The sequence below is a fragment of the Stegodyphus dumicola genome, chromosome 8 (assembly GCF_044657685.1).
Source record: "Stegodyphus dumicola isolate Sdum_Otavi_A_Nest chromosome 8, ASM4465768v1".
Classification (NCBI taxonomy): domain Eukaryota; kingdom Metazoa; phylum Arthropoda; class Arachnida; order Araneae; family Eresidae; genus Stegodyphus; species Stegodyphus dumicola.
The window spans coordinates 43,271,235-43,296,123 of NC_140775.1; the positions used below are offsets into that span (position 1 = coordinate 43,271,235).

General features: G+C 32.3%; 1 protein-coding gene across 1 annotated transcript in view; it reads right to left on the reverse strand.

Moving 5' to 3' along the window:
- The window catches only part of LOC118200330 (chymotrypsin B-like), a 134,610-nt gene that overhangs the window by 48,009 nt on the left and 61,712 nt on the right, over positions 1–24,889 (reverse strand). The window contains exons 4-5 of the mRNA XM_085821790.1: positions 15,125–15,238; positions 12,775–12,997 (exon numbers count right to left, since the gene is read on the reverse strand). Coding sequence (XP_085677916.1) covers positions 12,775–12,997; positions 15,125–15,238 — 337 coding nt within the window. The remainder of the gene's footprint in view (positions 1–12,774; positions 12,998–15,124; positions 15,239–24,889) is intronic.

A 24,889-nucleotide genomic window follows, 5' to 3' on the forward strand; every position in this document is an offset into this window, starting at 1 on the left:
AGCATTTACACAGGAAAGATCACTTACTATAAAAAATGGAAAACTACATGATTTGAATTAATTTTAATACCACTGCAATAACATTTTTGCTTTCGAGAGAATTTGGTACCTTTTGAATGATTATTTCTACTTAAGAAAAGTATATTTTTATTTATTAAATGTTTTTGTTAGACACTTTTTATTACTAAAAGCTTTTGTTGTATGATCTTAAGCTGAAGAAAGTTTCGCCGGTAATTTGTTTTCATTAAAATTTTTTTTGAAAAATGTAGCAGTTAATTTTTTTTCTTCTTCTACAATTTTCAGTCTTTTTAACTGCAATATTTTATTATGTTTTGCATAACTTTAAAGATCATTTAACGAATTTATTTCTGAGAATAAAATAAAAAGACTATTTATATGTAAAAACGTTTTTTAAAGTTTTTACAAACAAATATGCTTAAATTTCAATTAGATAATTTCCATTAGATTTCGCAATGATTTTAATTAGATTTCCAGTTCCAAAACCTTTTCTTTTCAGTATTTTTCAAAATCAGATCTTGTTTCTGTAAGTATATAATAATAAACATGGAGTAAAAATATTAAATGATTTATTGCATCTCTGTAAATTTTAGGATTTTTAGGACTTGAGTAAAAGCATTTATTGAAAAAATGCAAGTTTAGAAGATGCAATTAAAGAATACAAGCTCTTAAAATGGTAATTAAAACATTTTCAATTAAGTTTTTTTAACTGAATTTCAATGTATATATGTATTTTAAATTAGATATTTCACAATACATATAGTATATATATATAAATAAATAATAAATCAAGCAAGATAGTAATTATAATTTAAAAAAAACCAATTTTGGTCTAGAAAACATCTTGCGCAATATGCTGCAAAATAAGTAAAATATAAAAATTGTAGTAAGCTCGCCTAAAAGTTACCAAGAGCTGCTGCTCCAAAAAGTTCCAAAAAGTTGAGACTATTAAAATTTCCAAGACACTTTGTCTAAATTAACAAAAATTTTTGTAGCGAAAAAGTTTCAATTGTCTGTTTCGGCGAAACGCGTAATGGGGTTAGCTTGATTCGACGTTCAAATAAATGAAAGTTCCCTTGAAAAGCCAGTTTGGAAGTCGAATTGGGCTAATTTACCATTTTCCGCTTAACTTTTTATCTGATTCTGTTTTTTTTTTTTTTTTTTTAATGTTTTACATGTCTAATGGTTAGATTTTCATATGTATTATTTTTTTTTATTTAAAAACGTGTTGAACTTTTTGGAGCAGCAGCTCTTGGTAACTTTTAGGCGAGCTTACTACAATTTTTATATCAATAAATATATATATAAAAGTAGAAAGTAGTACACGAACAAGAGAGACCAGGCTATCAGGTCAAATATTAAAAAAATATAAATACTCTTTACATTGTAAGATTCTCACTAGCTTATTTCTCAGTTACTGTAGAAAGTGACGAATCTTAAGAACTAGTTAGCGAATAATCGTTTAAGTTCGTGTAACAAGAAACAACAAGATGGAAGGGTAACTAACCCTTTATTATTTCAATAAGATTTAACAAAACTCCGTCTTGGAGTGTACAATCAAAGCTGACACTTGGGCATGAACTTAAAAGACTAAGAAATAAACTAAAACGAAGATTAACTAAGGAGATATAGCCGAAGCTATCAAGATTCTAATCGAGCTGGCCCCTTAACTCTATTTGACTACGAAGCTTATCAAGGGCCTCAGTACGGCTGAGCGTAATAACGGCTTATTTAGAGAGAGTAGCCAAAAGGCAGACGCGCGTAAATCAGAAACTCTGGTTCTCTCTAACTCTGCAAGTAGACTTCGCGGTTTAAATACCGCTCCTCCTCATTAAGTATTCAGAAAGATTCCAAAACTATGTTCTGGCCAGAAGTAGTAAGTTAAGAATTTGACAGGAAAAGAACTTTAACTTAAAATGAACCTGTTAATAAAATTAACATAATTCTTACATAATATTAAAAATTAATTAAACGAAATCGTATTAAAAATGTGTAAACACTCTTTGCATTTTCTGAGAACTTTCTTTACTTTTCTGCATGCCAGTTAAAACTTGCATGCAAATTTAAAAGTAAAAGAAAACGATTTCTTCAAAACTTCACCTAGTATTCAAAATCACATAAAAACAAAGTTTGCTGATAGTTGCTGTCACAGTTAATTACGTTCCTGTTCTTCTTCATTGATTTTTAATAAACAACCGATGCAATTAAGAAGTAAAGAAAATAAACACTTAGTGTATGGCATCTAAAGGGCTGTCAAAACTTTTAACAGCTTTTTTACGCCATTCATTACATTCAAAATTTCTTCTCAGTGTAGTGAAGGTATTGAAGCATATTTTTAACTAAAAACTGAAAAACCGTTAATTTCGTCTATTTAAGGTACTTAATGAAAACGCAATTCATAAACGACACTTCATAATATTCTTTGTCTTGTTCAAATTTAAAAATCAAGGTATTCAAAACTAACCAAAATGAAAGATAATGGCTTTTTTAAAATGACAATGGTAATAACGTTATTATATCTGTTAAAGAATCGTCCTGAAATTTTCAAATCACAAAATCGTTTCAGACGAATAACCTCAAATGATATTAGTCGCCAGACTCAAAATTTATAAATAAATTCATATTCTAAATAAGGACGAATTTATGTTTGATGTTATTAAGAGGACGAATTCAAATAGTAACTATAATGTCTGCCAAATGTATGATGTTCTAAACAGATTTGGAGACAAACTGCTAAAAGTTTCACAATTTTGAGTTCTTAAGAATTCAAGAAAGCTAGCAGAATTGCAGATCTGGCCAAACTTGACCAGTTTACTATTAACTTTGAAATTGTTTTTGAAATTCCTTATAGCATCAATGTTTATTCTTCAATCTTTTACAATAGAACCTTAATCATCCGGACTTCAGATATACGGAACTTCATTATACGACAAAATTGTTTTTTTCTTTAAACCAAGGGAAAGGAAATTGCTGTTAGTTATATTTAATCGTTTTTAACTATTACATTTATTTACATGAATTTGTATAATTTGTAGATTTGCTTGCAATTTTCTTTATTTCCGCAGCAAAATGTTTAATATTTGTAGAAGTTTTCTCACCAAAATCATACATTCATTATAGATTGTAGATGCAAAAATGACTTCTATGTATACATTAAAAGGGGATTATTGTTAAGTTTATAATTTTGCTCCAATAAAAACGAATTAACATAATTTTGAGTTAACAGTATTAGGTAAAGTTTTTTTTTTATGTAAATAAAGAATAATTTATTGGTTCAATTTTACTCAATAAAATAAAAATTTTATTTTCTCTAGTTTTTATAGCTCTAAAATTGATTCTTTTTTTTTTTTTTTTTCCCTAATTGAAGCAGAAATGGTTCTGACTTTAGGCAAATTTAAAATAATTTTTTTTTATTTTATTGAATTTACATGTTTCGCACTTAAAATTGTAAAACCATGTGTATGATTAAGTTTTAAAGAAATTGTATAATTAAAAGTTTTAGAATATCTGGGTTGGTTGTGGTTCCAGTTACTGCGAATATTTGTTCCGCTGTATTTGCAACTAAAATTAGTTACATTTTTGAAGGAACTGACACTGCATTCTACAAAATAATGTTAATGGCTTTAAATAATGTTACAAAATAATGCTAATGGCAATAAAGAAGTTAATGGTTTGTAAATTTACACTAGGCCTGACAAAGTTCACTATCACTGTATCGTCTACAAAATTTGGGTAAAAATCCTGCTAAAGGGGGAAAAGGAAAGAAAAATTGCATTTCAGTATTAACCATACTACAGAAGAAAGTAATGACTTCCCATAAACTCTTTACCAGATAATTTAAGTGCCTATATTTTTCTTGCCTTCATTGCAGTTGAAGGCTTAATGGAACGATAAATTAATGATACTCTCGTATTTTTTCCGCATAAATAATTTTGAAGTATTTTCTGAACGATTTCTGTCACGTTTTATTAAATTCAAATCGGTTGTAAAGTTACGGTTTTGAAGAAGAGCAGACTTCCAGTTAATTAAATAATTGAATTACTTAATAAAACAGTTGAGAGGCTTTTTGTAGAACCGTTTTTTTCTCAAAATCAAATATTATTTTAGGCACTCGGTGACCGTTCTTAAGGCATTTACTATGAAGTTCGATGAAAGCGCTCATTTATTTAAAGACAGGGATATTTTAAGAGCAGAGAAAGATATTTCAGGTCACTTTTAAGGAAAATTTAAATCTTGGTCGTCAATTTTATTCTGAACTCTTAAGGATTAAAGATTTCATTTATGCTTTTCAGAACTATGTTCTGAATTTAGATCTTTAAATACTAAAAATGTTTTAGTTATTAATTAATTTTTTCCAATAATATTGTGCTTATTTATTTATTATGTTACTGCTGTAGTGGTTTTTCTGTAAGTCTGTAGAGACAATAGGATTTTTGGAAGCCGAAGAGATGAAAAATCTAGTCGCCTTTCCCGGGAGTCGAACCACGGACCTCTAAAAGACCAGCTCAGTGTGCTGACCACTACACCACGAAGGCACGCTAGGAAGGCGGGAGAAATACCTTATATACTCCCCCTTTTAAAGTACGACGGGGTTTTTAGGGGACCCAACCGCCAAATCCTTGGTGTGGAGAATCCTCATCCCAAACCCTTTTAGTTCGGGCGCCACCGTAGAGACATTAGGATTTTTGGAAGTCGGAGAGATGAAAAATTAGCAATAGCCTTCGCCGGGTGTCGAACCCCGGACCTCTGAAATACCCGCGCAGTGTGCTTACCACTACACCACGAAGGCACGCTAGGAAGGCGGGAGAAATACCTTATAAGTCTTTTGGTATGTTTTGTAAAATGTGAGGAGACACAGTCACAGGACAGAGATTCATTTTGAAATGATGCACTTTAGAGAGGTTTATTATGAGCGTGTGATTATTTTTAGGACTAACCGCTTGCACGGCTATCTGCCTAAAACAGTTATAAAAAAGAAAAATATATAAAGATTTAAATATGTATAGTTAGTGATTAACAATAATGTAGATGAAGAACTGCGTTTTTTGCTTTTAAATCGTTTAATTTGTTTACCAGTAACAGATTGAATTTAAAAGACAAATGAAGTATCTTATGTTTTACCGAATGACAACAGACTGGTGACTGGGAGTTATAAATATTTTGTTTGCGGCGGTGGCAACACACTTTTTTTTAATCGTTGAATTTCTGATTAAATTTCAAAGATATCATCTTAAGTATTGCGAAAGGGCAGCATTTTGCTTTTAAATCGTATAGTTTCTCAGTTAAAATTTCATCAAGATTGCATAAAAAATTAAAATTAAATAAAAACAGATTCAGAGTTTTTCCACAATGCGAGGAGCATTCTCACGTACAGATTCTTGCATTTATACGTGCAGATTCATTCAAATTTTAATAATAGAGATAGGAAAGAGAAATTACCAAATTAAATGGCAGACCTTAAGCGGCCATTACAAAATTAAAGATATTGTTTAATTTAATATATTCTGTATCTTATATATATACGTAACATTTTGGCCATAAAACTCTGAATCATTCAACATTTGCGAATCAATAGGATCTTCAAGATAGCGGGAGCCAGGTAACGTTTTTATTTTCTTCCGCCTGCCCTTCCATTACTTAAGCGATAGAGAAGGAAGATGATTTTTTAATCTTGAAGAACAGAATAAAGATACCTGCAATTAAGCTTAACACTTCTACGAAAATGTTGCAGATATTTGAAATAACAGCAGGTGTACTTGCTGATCACAGATAATGCTTATTATATATATCATATGAAAATTTTCATTCCTTCTTACGTTTTACTGCATTTTCATGAATAAATAATCAATTGTGAAGATCATCGTTTGAGTTATGATTAAAGCTTGTTGTGGGTTGAAAGAAAGAAATCTCTGCCATATGTATGAGATGTAGAGAAAGAGTGAAAGGTCATGCACATCAACGACACGCCTTATTATAAATTGAATTGAAGTTGTAATAATCGTATCATTAATTAGATTATATTCTAGGTATACAGTGGAACCTTGGTTTACAAGCTCCTCCATTCACGAACAAATTATCTGAATGAAAAATGTATCAGATGACAAACGTCTTGTCATCAACAGCAAACGATTTTCAAAGAATTGTAAGATAGCCTCTGACATAGAATTAAAACACTAAAGACATTTAGAGGTAACAATCGAATGCAAATGAATATTTTCTATTGCTTAACCATCATTAAAATGCCTGGAAGCAACTGACGTAGATTGGTATCACACATCTATTTATTTCAGACGCACAACTGTTTCAGACAATTTTTCTACCTGCTTTGTACAGACATTAGGCATTTTTGAAAAGCCGGAGAGATGAAAAATTAGCAACCGCCTTCGCTGGGAATCGAACCACGGACCTCTGGAATACCGGCCCAGCGTGCAGAACCACTACACCACGAAGGCTCGCTAGGAAAGTGGCAGAAACACTTTATATACTCCCCCTTTTAAAGGGCGACTGGGGTTTTTTAGGGGACCCAATCGTCCAATCCTATGTGTGGAGAATCCTCATCCAACACCTTTTTAGTTCGGGCGCCACTGTAGAGACATTAGGTATTTTTGGAAGCAGGCAAGATGAAAAATGAGCAAACGCCTTCGCCGGGAATGGAATGACGGATCTCTGGAATACCGGCCCAGCGTGCAGAACCACTACAGAACGAAGGCACGATAGGAAGGTGGGAGAAATACCTTATAGTTTACCACTGAAAGAAAGACGCACGCTTTTTTTCCTTTCTTTCGCATAAAATTATAAATTGCTCGTTTTCAAGAACCAATCAGTTATCAGCATCAAATCCCCAATCATCAGCAATCTTTCATATTGCAGAAATAGTTTCTCCTTTACATGGTATTCCCAAAACGATTCCTGCTGATTAGCTGTTTTATGTCGGGTGACAAAGCAAAAAAAAAAAAAAAAAAAAACTGTTCTAAAGAGTTGGTATTCCAATATGTTTTGAATGTGCTTCAGAATCAACAACAAAAGGTTGTTCTGGAGGGAGTGTTTTTATTGAAAGTAGTAGTAGGAGGAGATGAACATGGTTCTTTGATCAGCAAAATATAAAAGAAGATTGAGTAAGCTGCAAAGTTTGATGTAATGATATTATCATTTTAATGACAATGATGTGTTGAATTTTAGACACATTTTAAAATGCGGAGAGCACCAAATCACATTGAACAAACTTTCACTGAAATAGAGGTTTAAGTGAGTTGCAGAGTCGAATGATGTTAAGTGACAAAGAAAAGATAAAAGGATGCTTCAGAAGACGGTTAGCTGATTTTTGTTGAAAGGGACTTCACATTTGAAAAATAACAAACTCTTCCTTTTCTCCTCCCTATTATTTTTACTGACCTACCGTCCATTCTCTTTCGTATAAATTAGATTAAATGAAATTTTTGCCTGTTCTATCAATTTAATACTATGGTTACCTTTTTTTATCTTAAATTTAATGATTTACATTAGTTTTTTGTTATGCGTCAAGTACTGCTGCAAATTTTAAGTAAACAATCATCTGCAGTCCAGGAACGGATTAATCCATTTTATATTAATTTCGTGACGAAAATACGTTTTAAGCTTACGAGTTACGTTTTAAGTTAAGAAGTTTACGAGCATTTTGGTATGGCAAATTAAATTCGTTAACAGAGGTTTTACTGCATTAACAATCCGTACACACGCCATTTGTCGCTTAACGGTTCTAGTGCTATCTGCATTAGAGATATGTTTGTGTTGCTAGGCAGATATGTTACCAAGTAACGAAGTTTCATTGTTAAACAGTATTGTGTTGCTCTTTGCATTGTTGAATGGTGTTTGAAAACACAGTGAATTGCGCATTATACAAAGATATCAGTACACAATTCTTCTTGAATTCGATGAACATGAAAAAACATGAACATGAACATGAACAGTTGGTTCTATCAAGACGGTGCCAGACGATATAGCGGTTAGTGACGGTGAGTACAAAAGCTGTTCGCGCATTTTTAGACGACTGTTATTGTATTTGCAGAAATATTTTACCAAAACGTTTTGTGCTTTGAATGTTCTATTTGATAATTTTTATTCTTCACTATGTTTCTACATCATTATTTTCAAGATTGTAAAGCCTTTTTTTTTATAGTACCGAAAGAGGTATTTTATCCCATTCCTCTTGAACAGCTTTCCGAAGTCCAAGGAGGATTGTAGGTCGACGTTTGGACAATGACTTTTTAAAAGTCTGAAAGCGCAAAAGTCCATGGGTGACATACCAGGAGATTTAGCAGGAATATAAGTGAAGGGTATGGCCTTGATACCCATTTCTTGTTCCATTTGTTTCAAGAAATTAACAGTGGATTTTGACCTGTGGCTGCTCGCTTTGACTTGATGCAGTTCTACTGATTGATGGCACTATGGGTAAACAGAAGGTATTTCATATTTGAGCATTTGTTATAATTGAATATGTCATATTTGTCATATTTGAATATGTTCCTGATAATATATGGAGTTGGTTTTAACATTTTTCTTCACTCTCTTTATTTTTAATCTGCGTTATATGACAAACCAGTAGCAATCATAAATCCCTTTGAAAATCTTAGAGAGTATGAAGTACTTTAGAGTCTTTGAATCATGTTTTAAGACTTTTCCCTCCTTTTTAATAATAACAAATGGATCTCATTTTATTACAGTTATTTAAATGCATCCAAGATTCATCTATCGTGGCAACACTTTTCCATTTTTGTCCGGGTGAAGAAAGACGACACAAATTACGTTTTTTCGACTTTTTAGGATTTAAATTAGTATTACTCATTTTGTTTACAGTTGACACTGAGCATTTTAATGATTCTGCAACTGTCTTTTGACTTTGAGGATTTTCTTTTAAGGTAAAAGATGTTAACTTTTCAACATTCTAAACATTCTGTTCTTTCCTTAGATATGTACTTGGAACAATTTTTCCACTTGAAGCCAAACTTTGACTTTTTCTCTCTTTCTTGTTGACAATAGTACCTATCGTAGCTTTAGATATCGAAAACCCATAGCTTTCACAGCGTTTTTTAATAACTAGATACGACTAATTTTCTTCAGAAAGAGTCCAATCATACTCTCCCATCCAGTGCTTCTTTAAAAGTGCCATTTTGCATGAAAACAAAAATGTCAAGTGGAAGACGATAATTCATACTTTTAAAAATATAGTTACAATTAAAACAATTCAAAGCAGAAAACCTTTCTTACAGCAAAACAAAATTGTCTAAAAATGTGGTAACAGCCTCAGTACAATATCAATGGACCCGAGTTCGAGTTCCAGAGAAGGCATGGATGCGTAAGCATATAGTATCTGTGCGGCAGTGGCCAATCAAAAGTCCTGTCGAATGTTTTGGTGGTAATGGATAAAGAATGGGAGATGCTATTCATTAGAGTTGGGGTGGAGCTGCATTGTTAGTGCTGTGGAACCTCTACCTGTACGACCAATGATGGAATTCTTATGTTCCGCTCACTTATACCTATACCTGTTAGATAACGAACGAAATTAGGCTGCTCTTACGCTAGTTTTTCGGCAACTAGCTTCACCTGATTTGTCACTCGAAGATTTTTTCCTGTTGGGGATGCTTAAAAATTTACACAAATAATCCGCATACACAGGAAGACTTACAGAGGAAATTTACAATGGCGATTAATAATATGAATGTATAGGTGCTCCAGAAATTGCCCATAAACATGGTGAAAACAATATTAAACAGACAATATTGACAGAGAACAGACGCGCAGACAATACCGAACAGAGCTGACATTACCAGCATATGTTGTAATTTGATGTTGCAGTTATATGATGTAAAGAAATAAACATTAGTAATACGTATTGTATGTCTTGTCGTTTGAAAATTAAACAGCAAGCTTTACTTGCTTATTGTAATGTGCATAGATATAGCTAATATTGCCCTGTATTGAATAAAAATTAATTGACAATTAAATACAAAAATATATTAAACTGTTTAAAAAAGTTTGAGCCCTTTTCGTTCTGGCTTCTGATCTTTGGAATTTCCTCGATTTAGATAGCTGTATAAAAAATAGGCACTTTTTTGTGTATATTTTATGGAAAGAAAGCAGCTATTAAGTTAATTAAATAATTAAGTTACACGATAAAATCGTAGAAAAAGTTTTTGCAGAACTGCTTATTTCAAAGTCAAATATTATTTTAGGGATTCAGCTACTGTTCTTTAGGAATTTATCATGTCAACAGTTAATTCTGAATTAGAAAAAGAATATATCAAGTTTTTTAAGAGTCGAATATTATCATTGACTGAATCATTAAATGTTTATTGTTGACCATGTAACTCAGTTATCTAACAATATTGAATTATTTGATATTGTTGCGCGCGTACGGGTTTGTGATAGATTGAATGCACAAGTCCGATACAAAGTTAATAAAATTTATGCTTATCACAAAAAATATAACAGAACGCTGGATTTTTCCTCAAAGATATTCGTACAATAATCACATTATCACACAATATAAACAGTAGTATATATTAAACTATTAAAACGTTAAACAGAACGCAATCCAAAGCGCAGAGAAAGCTAACTCGATCAACAAAATTACAGCAGCTAAGTAAACAACGGCAGCTCACTAAACAACTGAGCTGAGATGTCTCTCTCCGGCTTTTTAAAACTTTTTAATCCGTCGCGAGAAAGTTCTCGTAATTTCTACTTCTCGAGATTTTCGGAAAGCAAAACAGTAGAATTACGGTTACAGCTAACACAGTAGTCATTTATTCAATTTAAATATAAATTACGAGATATCTATTTATTAAATGTTAAATGCGCGTGCTCTTGTATTTTTACTTTTCCGGCGTAGCTTGCTCTTAAAACATGTCTCGTGCTGCATTGCACGGGGATATAAAACAATTTTAATTCTACTAAAACTAGCTAACTAAATACAAAATTCTGAAGAATATATTAGCTTTAATATTATACGGTGAAACTGCAGAAAATGTTTTTTAACAGTTACTTATTTTATCATCTTTTATTATTTTTCAGGATTTTAGGAGTTAGTTTCAGTTTTATTTGCTGTTGCTAAAGTTTATTTGCTGCGATTCTGATCATCACACTTTTCCTCTATTCGTTTTCAAATTTTCAAGTTCAGTGTCCTAGCTTTATTTATGAGTTGCTTTGTAATTTCAGAATAAATAACAAGTCAAAACGATATTATTTTCTTTTTCATATTTCAAGGTTCAGTTTCCAAAGAATACCGAAATAAAAACTGACTTTCGAGAAACATATTTGAACTGCAAAAAGAAATTCGACGATCAAATTAGAGAAAAATTGACATATAATCGAAGTTAGATGCAGTAAAAATGAAACAACTAACTATTAACATCATTAAGAATGAATCGACAGAGGTAAAAAAAAAATATAAAAATGTGAAAGCCGCATAAATAAGATATGTATAAATGGAGAGAACTCTTCAAGTAAAGATTTTGAAAAAAGAAGCCGTATTAAGCTGCGAGTTTTAATACTTTTATAGCTCTAACATATTTACTGCAGAAGATTTAATAAACTTTTAATTTAGAAGGTTTAGAATTTTTAATGCTTTAGTTTCCCACTTCCCTTTTCCACTGCAAGGCAAAATGTTTACCTCTTTTTTTGCAAAGTAAACAGCTATATAATTAATTTTTTCTCTCTATCTCGAATAGGAAATAAAACTTTCTTTCCATTTATTCGTAATAAAAAATGGTATCACACAATTCGAAGCTGTGTTAGAATGCAGTGCCTTAAGATTTTTCATACACAGCTGGAAAAAGTACATCTAACGAATGGGTAACCAATAATTTTTAATAGTTATAACACAATTCAGAAAATGAAGTGACAATCACCATTTATTATTACAGTAATGATATAAATATTATCAATTATTAACAGCTGAATTAATAAGACATTATTAAGAGCTGTGCATATTACTTTTAAATATTTATTATAAGTAATGTGTCTCTATATAATTTTAGAAATTAACTATAATGGTATGCTGCGTGGAATGACATAACTCTCAGACTTGATAGCTTTCTGCATAAAGTTCTTACGACTGCACGATGATCTGGTTATCCTTATGTAATCCTTATGTCATGCATGTCAGCAGATGGTATTGGTCGCCTTCATGTCATCGATGGGACACTGAATGCCAGAAAATACAGTATACACTAGTGTGCATATTTTGAGATTAGAATTAAGAAAACTAATGCATGTACGTGACTGCTTTTGAAGAAATATGGATATACAATGGAAACAAGGAAATATTTTTCATTTATAAAGGCTATATTAAAACCACGCTTGTATTCAGGTGTCATGCCAAAACGACATCTGAAGCTAGCAAACGGAAGATGTATGAAAATGGTAGAGAATAAATTTTGAAGACGATGAGAAGTCGAACCCCTTGGCTACCAAACCAAGATGGAGAACATAAGTCTTTGGGACTAGCTTATGACACAAAATTGATGGTGCTTATTTGGAATAGTAGCCATGTATTTAAAAGAGAGCTGCTTATGTAATTATTAGTAGTAAAGAAGTTCTAATCTGACAGACATTCCTTTCATATCAACCCTATGGTATGAAATTCAGAAATGTAACAAAATTACTTTCAGTAACTGAATCAATCCAGTTCGATTATTTTTGATACAATCTACATAAAAAAAGACTTTTAATTATATTCGAATATTGAATAGTGCTTGAATTTTTTCATAAAGAAATACTTACATTGCATCTTGGAAGCAATGTGCAGCAGTCAAGATCCACTGTGAATTGATGAGGGCTCCACCACAAGTATGACCGTTTGGTTCAATCAATTTCATCTGCAGATCCGCCATCCAAGGCCAACTTCCAGCCACAGCTTCTTCGCCACCAACTATTCGGTCCCAGTCTGAAAGAGCTACAGGAGCAATATCAGGCACTCCGCATTCTGTGGTCTCGAGTCCAACACCTGGCAATAAGACCCAAAAAAGTTGAAACAAAAATAACGAAACAGGCCCAGTGACTATGTCTCCTGTGTTTGCCGGTCAAAGCTTGTGTTTTATAACTCCCTTACGTTTCCACTTCACTAATACTACGCTCACTTTTGTACATGGTACCTGTAATATGCCAAAATTTTCACGGACGGAATGACCGAATCAATGGACACGAATAACCTGTGTGCATGAACTTCATTCAGCTACGTTCAATTCGATAGTTGTAGCTAATATAACACGTTTCTGTAACTTCTTCAGCTTTCTGCAGGCTACTTTACGGTCTTTCTATAGGTTCACGACTTGTATTAGTGATCCTACTCTCCTTCTAGTGAATGTTCCATCATTAGGGCAATACAAAGTACATATCCACTCATATCACGCTTTGGTATGAACCTAATTCTAGTTGGTATAGCAGTCGAGTGTTATTTTTCATTGTTCTTTGAAATGTTAACTATGGTGGCTGATGCTATGGTAGCTAATATGCATCTAATGCCACAGTTGTTAAATCTGGTTCGCGAAATCCTAAGAATCAAATACATTCTTTTGCTTTTGCAAAAAAATCGAAGCACCAAGAAGGACTTTTGCGATCGTGACGAAATTTGGTATTCAAAAACATCTTTATCGAACATGCAAATGATCGAAGTTTCAAGGCAAACGAACAGGAATTGCGATCAAAGCGCGCATTTCTAGTGCACAATTCGCAAAGTATAAAACCAGTAACAGAGGCGGAAAATTATCTTTTTTTGTTGCTGCCATTGTAATTCCGTAAATGTAAAGAAGCTACTAAAGATCCCATTACGACGACATCGAAGACCTTACAGACAACTATACGACTTCGAACGTGGTCGCATTGTAAGGTTGCGTGAAGCTGGGTAGTCATACCGAGCAATAGGCCGCCACCTGCAGCGTACAGACACTGCTGTGCAAAGATGTTGGCAGCAATGGTTGCTACAAGGAAATTGCCGACGAAATGAAGGCTCTGCAAGGCCAAGGATCACAAATGCGAGGCAAGATAGGATGATTGTTCGCCAGGTCCGAACCGCCCCAACGGTATCATTGTCGACTATTTCAACGCACTACAACACCCACGTCTATACCTCCCGTGGTTATTGTCCACCATCTGACGGCGCTTGTTCTGAGGCGGGGTTACGCTGAGGCATGTCCTCTTTGGTAAAACATCCCAAAGATTTTATTTTTTCGAACAAATTTAATCCATTAATGTCCCTTTCATTAACATTTTAGTATCCGTTAATTCTTGTTCTAATTCTTTACAATACGATCTGGCGGCGCTTGTTCTGAGGCAGGGTTACGCTCACAGAGGCCTTTAAGACGTTTTCCTTTGACCCACAACATGGCGGAATACTGATCCACATTTCCATATTTTCTGTTAGAGTTTGTACGTAGAAAAAATTTCGAATCGAGCAAACCATAGCATACAATATTGTGACTGTGCGGGCATTCTTTCAAAAGGCATATGTCACACACTGACGTTAACAATATGGGTGTTAAATCTGTTATTGACGCATGCGCAGGAAATACTTTTTGACCGCGCACCAGTATCGTGTATGTAATTTTTAAATACTTATTTAATTTATTTTAAACATAAAAGGAGAATAATATTTTGCACCTCTTAGAATGCTACCTCGCATCCCTGGCTCGGAAACCCTACTGTTATAGAATTAAATCAGTAACTCTTGTGAATAGGCATCGTCTGCTATCACTGCTAATATCCCAATATCTTTCACAGATACTTTTGTTTCACGCTGATGGTTGTGATAGATATTTTCCCATTGTTCTGCAATAAAAGAACTCGTAGCGTTTTATTTAGAATCCTAGTAATCCAGCCCCGGAAAATCGGAAGATAAGTTTATTCCGTAAGAATAACAGAGTTTTAATACTGATAGGTCTGCAACGTTTTCGAAAGGATTCGAATTTTTTTTCAATAAAAAACGTATTAATTTTTTTTTTTAAAAATGTGTTGGTTTCTTAAAGGGTGGCATGCTATAAGAGTTTTCCGTTTTAACTGGTAAGAGAGCTTTTATGAACAGCAACAACCTGGTCAATATAAATAAGGCTAAAATATAAATAAGGCGGTAACTTACGTGCACAATTTTCTTCATCTGTGCCGTCACCACAATCGTCATTTCCATCACAGACTAAGAGGTAGCTTACACAGTTTCGGTTGCGACACTGCTTTTGACCACGCGCGCATATATCTGAAAGAAAAGGGGGTCATTATAATTATATTTATTATAACATTTATGCCGTTAATATAATTTATAAATATTATTTCTAACTCCGTACGTTATGTACTTCAGCAACGCAATTTTATATGTATTTCCTTTTATTTATATTTGTATACATTTTAGTTGCATTTATTTACATTTTATCTATATTAATTTATGTTTTATTAATATTTTACATTTTATTTATGTACATTTATATTTACATCGCGATACATTTCGCAACACTTTGATTAGAAAAATATATTCTTAATGAAATCTAGACTCGCTATTATATTTAAGATTATTGAAAAGTATTGATTCACAGTAAACGATGCTCCACAAATGCAATTGGAAACATGTTTTTTATATTTCTTTCCCTGGAATGGGAATTGGAATATGCATAGTTTAAATCTGTAACTATGACCCCCATCTATAACAGAATATTTCTTTTTAAAAAGGTCCTTCTAATTCTGGAATGCAGTTTTCTGTTCGCGTTGGAGTTTACGACTTGAAAGTGATTACACGAAAACGATGTAAACTGAGCCTAGCGATGACTGACACTTTCCATTCCGGAATTTTCATTCGGTATTACGGCATTATTCCGCAAGTTCCCTCGCATCATTTTGTCATTAATTACATTCACCCACGCAATGCCTTAGCCCAATGCAGAGAATGGGAATCAATAAAGAGGCAACAGCATGAGAATTTCTGCGCTAGATATGTTACACATTTCTGAAGGAATGTCCGCTGAGCGACTAATGCTTTTCTCAAATCCACGGAAATGTTAGATTTCTCATTGTGGTTTCGCAATTAATCAGTTTCTCTTTCTTTCCAGAAGTTCTCGTAAATTTTCTGAAAAGGCATTTTAATAATAACAGGGAAAGCTGTAAAAATTTTGGCATAGATGGCAAAAAATACAAAATAATTTATATCACCCGATGAGGAAATTTCAGTACAGTAAAATGAATTAAATGATTTTTAATATCGTTTAAAGTATTTATGTATTAAATGATTTTTAATATCATTTAAAGTATTAGTAGTATTTTATTATACTGAAATGTAACTAGTTGATAAATCATTATGATTTCTAAATTTTAGTTTTAAATAAATAGAAGACATTTTAGTTTTATAAGATGCTGTGATAATTTTCTTTCTTCTTCATCTTTTCCCATATCTTATATTAGAAAAAACAAAGAGAAAAAATTGTGTGTCGCTTGGACGCACATATTTGATGAATGTTTATTTGATGTTTGTTGTTGTTGTGACAAGGGCCGGCGGAAGCGGGCCCGCAAGGCCTTCTTTGCAGGCGGGCGCCGACCAAGGGAGGAGCGCCGACCAGCGAACGACACAGAGCGTTTTTTTTTTTTTTTTTTTTAATGCAAAAGAATGTGCACTTATCGGGGAAGAAGAAAAATGTTCATTGAATGCTTACACAGAACAGGGACCATGGGAGTTCGCGCCCCCTCGCAACACCTCATAACAGAAGGTGTTGCCCCTCCCCACCTTTCCTTTCCAGCTCATCCATCAATGCCTTGTCACCTATCCGTCAATCGCATGGAGGTAAGAAAGGGAGGAGGGGCCATTCCGCGCTAGAAGTGAAGCACTGCTTTGAAGCTTGGGTCACCAGACGGGGTGTTGTTTGTTTACATTCAGAAGCTCGCTTGACAAGATTCTGATAGTATTTCGACACACGACAGTTCCATAGAAATCGAAAAAGGGACACTCTCGCATGAAAGAAACATTCATAGTGTAATGGATAATAGCAATTTGTATAGTTTACTGACATTTATGCAAAAATCACATCTTGGTTATTTTTCGATAACTAACAACAGCGATTTTGATTATGAATTTGTTTTATAAAATTCTAAGCTGTTGCACTACAAAAATATAGATTTTAAGAAAATTGCTAAAAGAGATCTGCCAAAATTTATTTTCTAGAAGATTTGAAAAGTTTGAAACTTGATGGTTAAATGTAAATATAAAATTATGTATGTTAAAATATTTGTAATTAGGCACATAGGTCAGATTAAGTTTTTATTAAATAGAGTAACGCATGCAACGGCTATCTGCCTAAAGAGAGAGATGCCATTGTGGAGGAATTTTGAAGAAAAACTGACCTTTGAGTGGGTATTAAAAATAATACTTATAATTTTCACTCAAATTATATTCATATATATTTTTATGTAAAACTTTCGGGTCTATGCTAAATTAGTGTAAATTACTTTACACGAAAAATATAGTGAATGCACAGAAATTAAAGATTTGCACATGCCGGAAATGATAAATAGGAAATATGTATGGGTATTTATGCATGTGCTTGCAAAAAGCATGTATCTGCCTTTGACAAAATACTTAAATATTCATTAAATTATTTATAAATGTATTTGAAATGAAGAATTTATTCACTTATAAACAACTGTGAAAGTACTGTGAAGAAATCTAATGATTAAATGTATCTAATTTATAATGATTATAAATGTTATCTAAATATATAATAACCTTAATATTGAATTGTAAACATAAATTGAAATCCTGTTGACAAATATTCTGTTGACTATCCTGTTGACTATTTAAGCAAGAATTGTTCGTATTGGAAAGCAATCTGTTAAAAGGTATTGTAAAGCAAATGCTATGAGATGCGCACTTAAGAACGTAATAAAGAGTTTTGGAATATGTATTGTTGAAATGAAGGGTAAAAAAAAAAATCTGATAAGTATAATTAAAAGAATTATTCACTTTACATTTTATAATAACTCAGTTACAAGTTTTAAATAATACTTAAAAAAAAAAAAAAAACTTATTTTATTCCCTTTCAGAAATGTTCAGAGAAAGTCAAATACTATTTAATTCCTAATAATTCTCTAATTTAAAATGAACCGAATAGAGCATTAATTATAAATTGACTTACATTTTTCGATTTAAAAGAAGCCAAAAAATCATGTCATATTTAAGAAAGTATTTTAGGAAGAAGCTCTATAAATAGAAAAGAAATAATGCATAATTTTAATATTAATAATACAATAAACTTTGATCTTAATTTTTGTACCTTAACCGAATAAAACCGAATTATCTTAATTTTTTTTCTAATGTAATTAACGAAAACTTGTGAAAATATTTCATTCAAATTAAACCATTCTGAGAAAACTGTCCTGTGAAAAGTATAGCATTTAATTCCGTTCAGAATGAAATGTTGTTTAAAAATATGTTGTTTTCACATACTTAGGACTCTGAAGTGTTGTAGAAAAAGAAAATATATACATTTATATGTATATTTGCGACGTAATTACAAAATATTTACACCCGAACGCGTCAAATCCCATAGAACTCAATGGTAAATGACCCAATGTTTTGGTCACCACGTAGGGATCGCCGGTGCTTCAGAGCAGGGTACGGAGAAACTTGTTTAGGGCGACTCCTTCTTACTTCCTACCTCCATGTGCTCCACCCTAGCTATGCCACTGCCTACTGAACCTAATTTAGTTATACAACTGCAAATGCTTAACATAATTTAACAAGAACTGAATTTAGAAATATATGTTACCAGTTATGCTATTTCAAGACTATCGAAAATGCCTAACAATGAGGTATCATTACGTGTTCTAAGGTGTAATGTTGAATTGAATCCGATAAGTATACTTTTATTTCCTGGAAACATACCTTCAAGTGAATGTGTGTTTATAGTTCTTTACATCTAGTTAAATACAGTGAAACTTACATAAGCCAAAACTGAATGGATTAAAAAAAATAACTTAAAGTTGTATTTCAAATTTTACATTTTGTCGTATTAAAGACTGATTACCTGGGTTTCCACTGATGGTTGCACTTGATAAAATATGTCTTGAACAGGCAATTTTTTTTTTCTCTTTTTTTTTTTCTTTTGAGAAAAAGCATTTAATATTGATTTTCTTACATCAGTATGTATTTTTAACTGTGAAGTTTGTGCATTTAAAAATTGTAATGACATGTAGATTATTATATTTTCATTTATTTCTAATTTCATTAAAAGTATTTTTTTACAATTTACTCCTGATTTTATACATTATATGTATGAGTAATAAATAATTATTGTATATATGCTATGCAACTTATATTGTGATCTTTATATTGAACCAACTTATATATTATATATGTATGAGTCATGCATCAACTCATGGCAATTGAAATTGAATTGTTAGTAAGAAATTAATGATAATAAGATGCATTGATGTATCTAATAAGATGTATTATTAATTACATAAAATTAATCAAAACTGTAAGATATACAGTTAAAAGGTACTATTCTATTTTCGGAACCAGATTTTGTATGTATTCATGTTACGTGTGTGTATGCACACACACTTATACACACGTGCATAGGACCACCAGTGGCAGAGTGGTAAAATCTTTGAACACTGGATTCGAATCCAGGCAAATTCTTTGGCTTCATGGGCGTTTTTGTAGTTTTCCCCATTTGTAAAGTGTATACCAGCCAGTTTCCTTTAGAAAGTCCTCCACAAAGGCATCCCTTCCCACAGGCATATAGACCTAGTGTACTTTGCCATACTAAACTAAAATGAAACCCAAACCACTCGTTGATACATACATTATTTGTCTGAATCCTGTCCTGATAACAGAAAAGTACCGTTTAAAATTGGGCTTTTAAAGATATGTGAAAAGAGTTTTGAATTAAAATCCACACTATAATTTCATTACCTTGTAATAAATACATTGGACTTAAGATTGCACTGTAACTATTTAATATGAGTTCCACTAAGCTGTCAATAATGCTTTACATTAAGTACTAAAATCAAGATCAGAATGTTATGAATTAGTATTATTGTTCGCATAAGTGCTTCACATTTAGAAGTCCATTCTATTATCAATAATTTAATATCCATTCTTAATAAATAAGAACAATATGATACTAATTATTAGATTTATTTATTTACATGTTCTTTGAATTGCAATAATTTCCTTTTCCAATATCTTCTTTTACAAAATATTTTCAGTCTATAATTCCTTTTTTAAATGTTAATTTCTCTTCATCATAAGTAAAATATATGCACACATTATTGAAGAAAAATTATTTAATTAAAATGTTCAAAGTATATGTTACAAAAAACAAACATATTGACGTCTATAATACATTTATTTACTACACTGAAATAATCAAATTCTCAGATTAATAGATAGAGTTTGAAAAGCAGAGGTCTAAGAAATCGTGTAACATTTATTTTACATAAAACTGACTGTATATACATAATGATCACAAGTTAGCTTTTACTCAGACATTTCATGCTAACCTGTTTTTATTGCATTCGAGTTTTAAAACTAAGTATTTTTAATGATTCTTCTACTACTGTTTCAAAAATCTGATTTTTATGCCAGTCAGAAATGATTTTCTTCGAGTATACAGAATTAAATTATTTATTTCTGGATTAGTCATCGAGTAATTTAAAATATAATACTTAGTACTATTACAAAATTTAAGAAATCCAACTTTTAACATGCTGCTTTTTATCACATAAAAAAATTAACCAAAATGTAAACTTGTAATATTGAAAAATTTCTCTCTTAAGTAAAATTGCCACTACATAATTTCAGCACAAACTAAATATTACAGTATATAAAAGAATACAGTGTATTGCCTGTAAAATTAATGATACTTACATATTAACACAACCACCTTAGCTCAATTTGGATTTAACACATGAAAAGGTAAAAAATTATTCATTGGGTGCCAGTTGATGCTTTGCACAACTTTTCTTAAATAGATACCCAAATTATTGATATCTATCATAAGTTGGCTAACATTATCGAATTATAAAAAGAAAACATACTTTAGAATTTGAAATATAAATTTTAATTATTAAATAAGGAAATAAAGCACGTTCATCTCCAAATCTTTCTGTAATTGTTTTGCCCTATTCTTTTCCCCAAGCAGTTTGTTTTTGCTTGAGAAAAAATTAAATAATTTCAGACACTCGGCATCACACAAACTTCAGTAGCATCGGCTATCTACCAAATGCATTTCCTTTTTCTTTCTTTTAGAAATTTTGTATTCCTGTAGAGTTTCCACTGTAGTTTTTTCCATTGTTGATAAATTCCAAAGAGCATATTTTAAAATTAAGGCAAAAAATATCACAATTTGTTCATAAAAATGTTGAAACTTGAAATACAACACAAAGAATGTATACGAAAATGGCGACATTGTCCTATTAAAGGATTGTTATGAGCATGGTTGCTAGAGTTTGACACATTTTAAAAATTTGACGAGTTCTACTGAGGTGGTTGCAAGTAATAAAGTAATTGCATTGTAATATGTGCATTTTTACTGTTAAGAATATAAAATTTTTGCTTATAATAAATATCTGAATATGCTAATTATTTATTTGCCCTCTTATGTGATTTTGATAAATTAGACACTATTTATTTTACATCAGTACTCTTCAGACTAATTTTAAATTTAGTTTCAGTGTGAATTTCTTTTGTTCTCTGCTTTCTTATGTTTAAATTGACATCATGTAAAGCAACATAAAAAATATATGAAAAGCAAACAAATAAACAGATATGAAAATTTATCAGTTCAGTTTCATAGATATTCCGTACAATAAAACCCCTAAGTTAATTAATAGGTGGTACTAATGAAAAGTACATAGAAACTTTAATAGATGATATATATATATTGGCTTCTAAGTTGAATTATCTTTATAATATGTAGTATGATATTTCCTTAACATGTTCGTACTCTCGCATATATGTAACACATGACAGTGAACCAAAATGGATTTGGAGGACTCTGAGCGATGTTGTGTAGTACAAGAAATCGGTTAGGCTAGAGGTCCTTCATCAAAAAATTATGGCAGAATGTGCAGCAGTCGCCTCAGACACATCGACTAAACATTGTTCAAATAACTGCTCAGTATTGTGCTATAACTCTAGCTGTTAATGGCTACCGCTGTGACTGAGCAATCTAAGTTACTGTACATATTCATAAATATTATTATTAAACCTAGCATAGCCTCTGATATGTATGATTTAATTATAATTAAGTTCAATACTAAAGCACAAGAATTTACGAATAATCTTTGGAATATGGTAACAGGTAGTTTGGCGACATTTTGGTAAGGTGATAAAGGTTACTAGCTAGGACTTTAGCAGTGTACATGGATAAAGTCAAGAGTGTGCGCAATGCCATATTTGTGCAATTCTGGGATGTTTGTTTAAGTGAAAATAGGTCGACGTGTACATGGATACGGTGTGTACATGGATACGCGTGTTTGCAATTCTTAAACACGCGGCAAGCAGTGGGCGATTCTGCACTTTGTCCCAATTTCAAACCTAATCTTCATCATGATTAAGCACTTTTGTTCCATAAATGTTCTAGCATAAGCGTAATTCGGCTAGCAGATTGTTGGGAAAAAATGTTGAGTTAAAAAAAAAAGCCTTTACTATGTGAAAACAAAATGGCGTCCAAAAAAAATACTAGCAGGTTTGGTCCCCAAATTTTCACCCAAAAATTGCCAAGTTAACATAATCTGAAGATTAACCGAATTTTCTTTTATTATTAAAGTGTGTGCATTTTTTTGATAGGCCGTTTATAAATATAGATGAATTTTAGTTTAATAGGACCGAGGGCCAGACCACCAGCACCTGAGTGGTAAAGTCGCTGAATACTAGATATTTAGCCCAGGGTTCCAATTTTGCCGAATGTGCTGGCTGCATGGGCGCTTTCATGGTTTTCCTCAAGTGTAATGTGTTTAAAAGCCAGTTTCCCTTTGAAAGTCTTGCATAAAAGCATCCCTCCTGTTAAGCAGATAGCACTTGAGTGCTTTGCATAATTAAATAAACCAAACCAAACCGAGGGCAAAAAAATCACTAAACCAAGGGCACTAAATCATGCTATTTGGCCGGTCAAAGGGATAATATGTAAGAACCTAAAACAGTATTAAAATTAATACTCTGCATTTTTGTGGATGCCAATTGCCTCGTATTTAGCACACATTTCTAATTAGCATCTATGTTCCCCAAAGCCTTTTATCATTTGAGCAAAGGATCTTTTGTCAAGCTTGTGACTATCATACATTTTTCTGTAAACTTTAAATTTAAAACTGTGTAACTTCACGCTCCCTTAAGTCAAGGATGAATATTCCATAACATGTGAAGAAAACATATATTTATTTTCTCATATGTCGAACCTTTTTCAGTATTATACTCAAATATAAGACTTCATACTATATTTAAAGTTTATATATATATCAATACATCAGAGCCTGATCTTTACATTAAAAAAAAATCACATCACAGGAAACGAAATTTGAGATTAACATTACATGATATTCAAATTTATATAATTTTAATTTCAGCTTCAACATTATTCATTTCCTAGATTAAATCTTAACATGGACTATTTAGATATGTTATGTCCTACACTTCCTTCCCTGCAAAAAAAGAAGCCCACCAGCGTCAAGCGGTTAAGTCGCTGAACACTGGTAGTTCGGTCTGAGGTTCGAATCCCGCGAACAGGCTGGCTGCATGGACGTTTTCATCGTTTTCCCATGTGTAATGTGTATACAAGCCAGTTTCCCTTAGAACGTCCTCCATGAAGGCATCCCTCTGCTTAGGCAGATAGCCCTCGAGCTATAAAATGCTATAAATCACACAAACCAAATCAAACCCTGCAAAAAAGTTAGGAACAGATTATCATTTTAACACAGTAAACTTTTTCTTTGTGATCATTTCTGAAACTGACTACTTCTCCTCAATACACAAATTCTGGTACTGAACATCTTCTTTTTGAAATGACAAGCTTTACACAAAATTAAAATCATGTAGAACTGCTGATGGTCATCTTAGAGTTCACTGTATTTATTAAAGGTCAGAAATTTATTCAACTATTTCTAAAATGCAAATTAATCAACAAAATCTGTACTTTGTTTCTGTAAGCATAATTAATAACAACTCCGAGTTTGATTTAGTATGTATGATTACAGTTTATTACATTAACGAATGTCATTTGCTTGACAGATATGAAGAATTTCTTTTGAGGAGCTGTTTTGCTTGGAGGGTTGGTTTGGTTTGTTTGATTATGGAAAGCATACAAGGTCTATGTGGGAGGTATGTCTTTGTGGAGGATTTTCTAAAGGAAAAACTCTCATATCCATGTTACGCATGTGGAAAACCACGTAAGTGCTCATGCAGCCAGCCTGTCCAACTGAAATCAAACTCAGATCGAACTATCAGCGTTCTAGTCATTTTAACACTCAGCCTCTGGTGGGCTGTGTGGAGAGGGCCATGAAGGTTTGGTTAGGTTAGGTTATTTAATTACGGCAAAGCCTCGAGGGCTATCTGCTTAAGGAGAAGGATGCCTTTGTGGAGAACTTTCTAAGGAAAACTGGCTCGTATACATATTACACATGAGGAAAACCACGAAAACACTCATGCAGCCAGCCCATTAACGGGATTCGAACCTCGAACCGAACTACCAATTTTCAGCGACTTTACCGCTCGGCCACTGATGGGCTCGAGGGCCATGAAGGAGAATAATTACATGCACTGAAAACTGAATTCTAAACTAAATGTATAAAGAAAGCAATGGAAATTCACTTATCAACACTAGTTCTTATTAAATTTAAATACTGCTTAAAATAAATTTATAAAGCT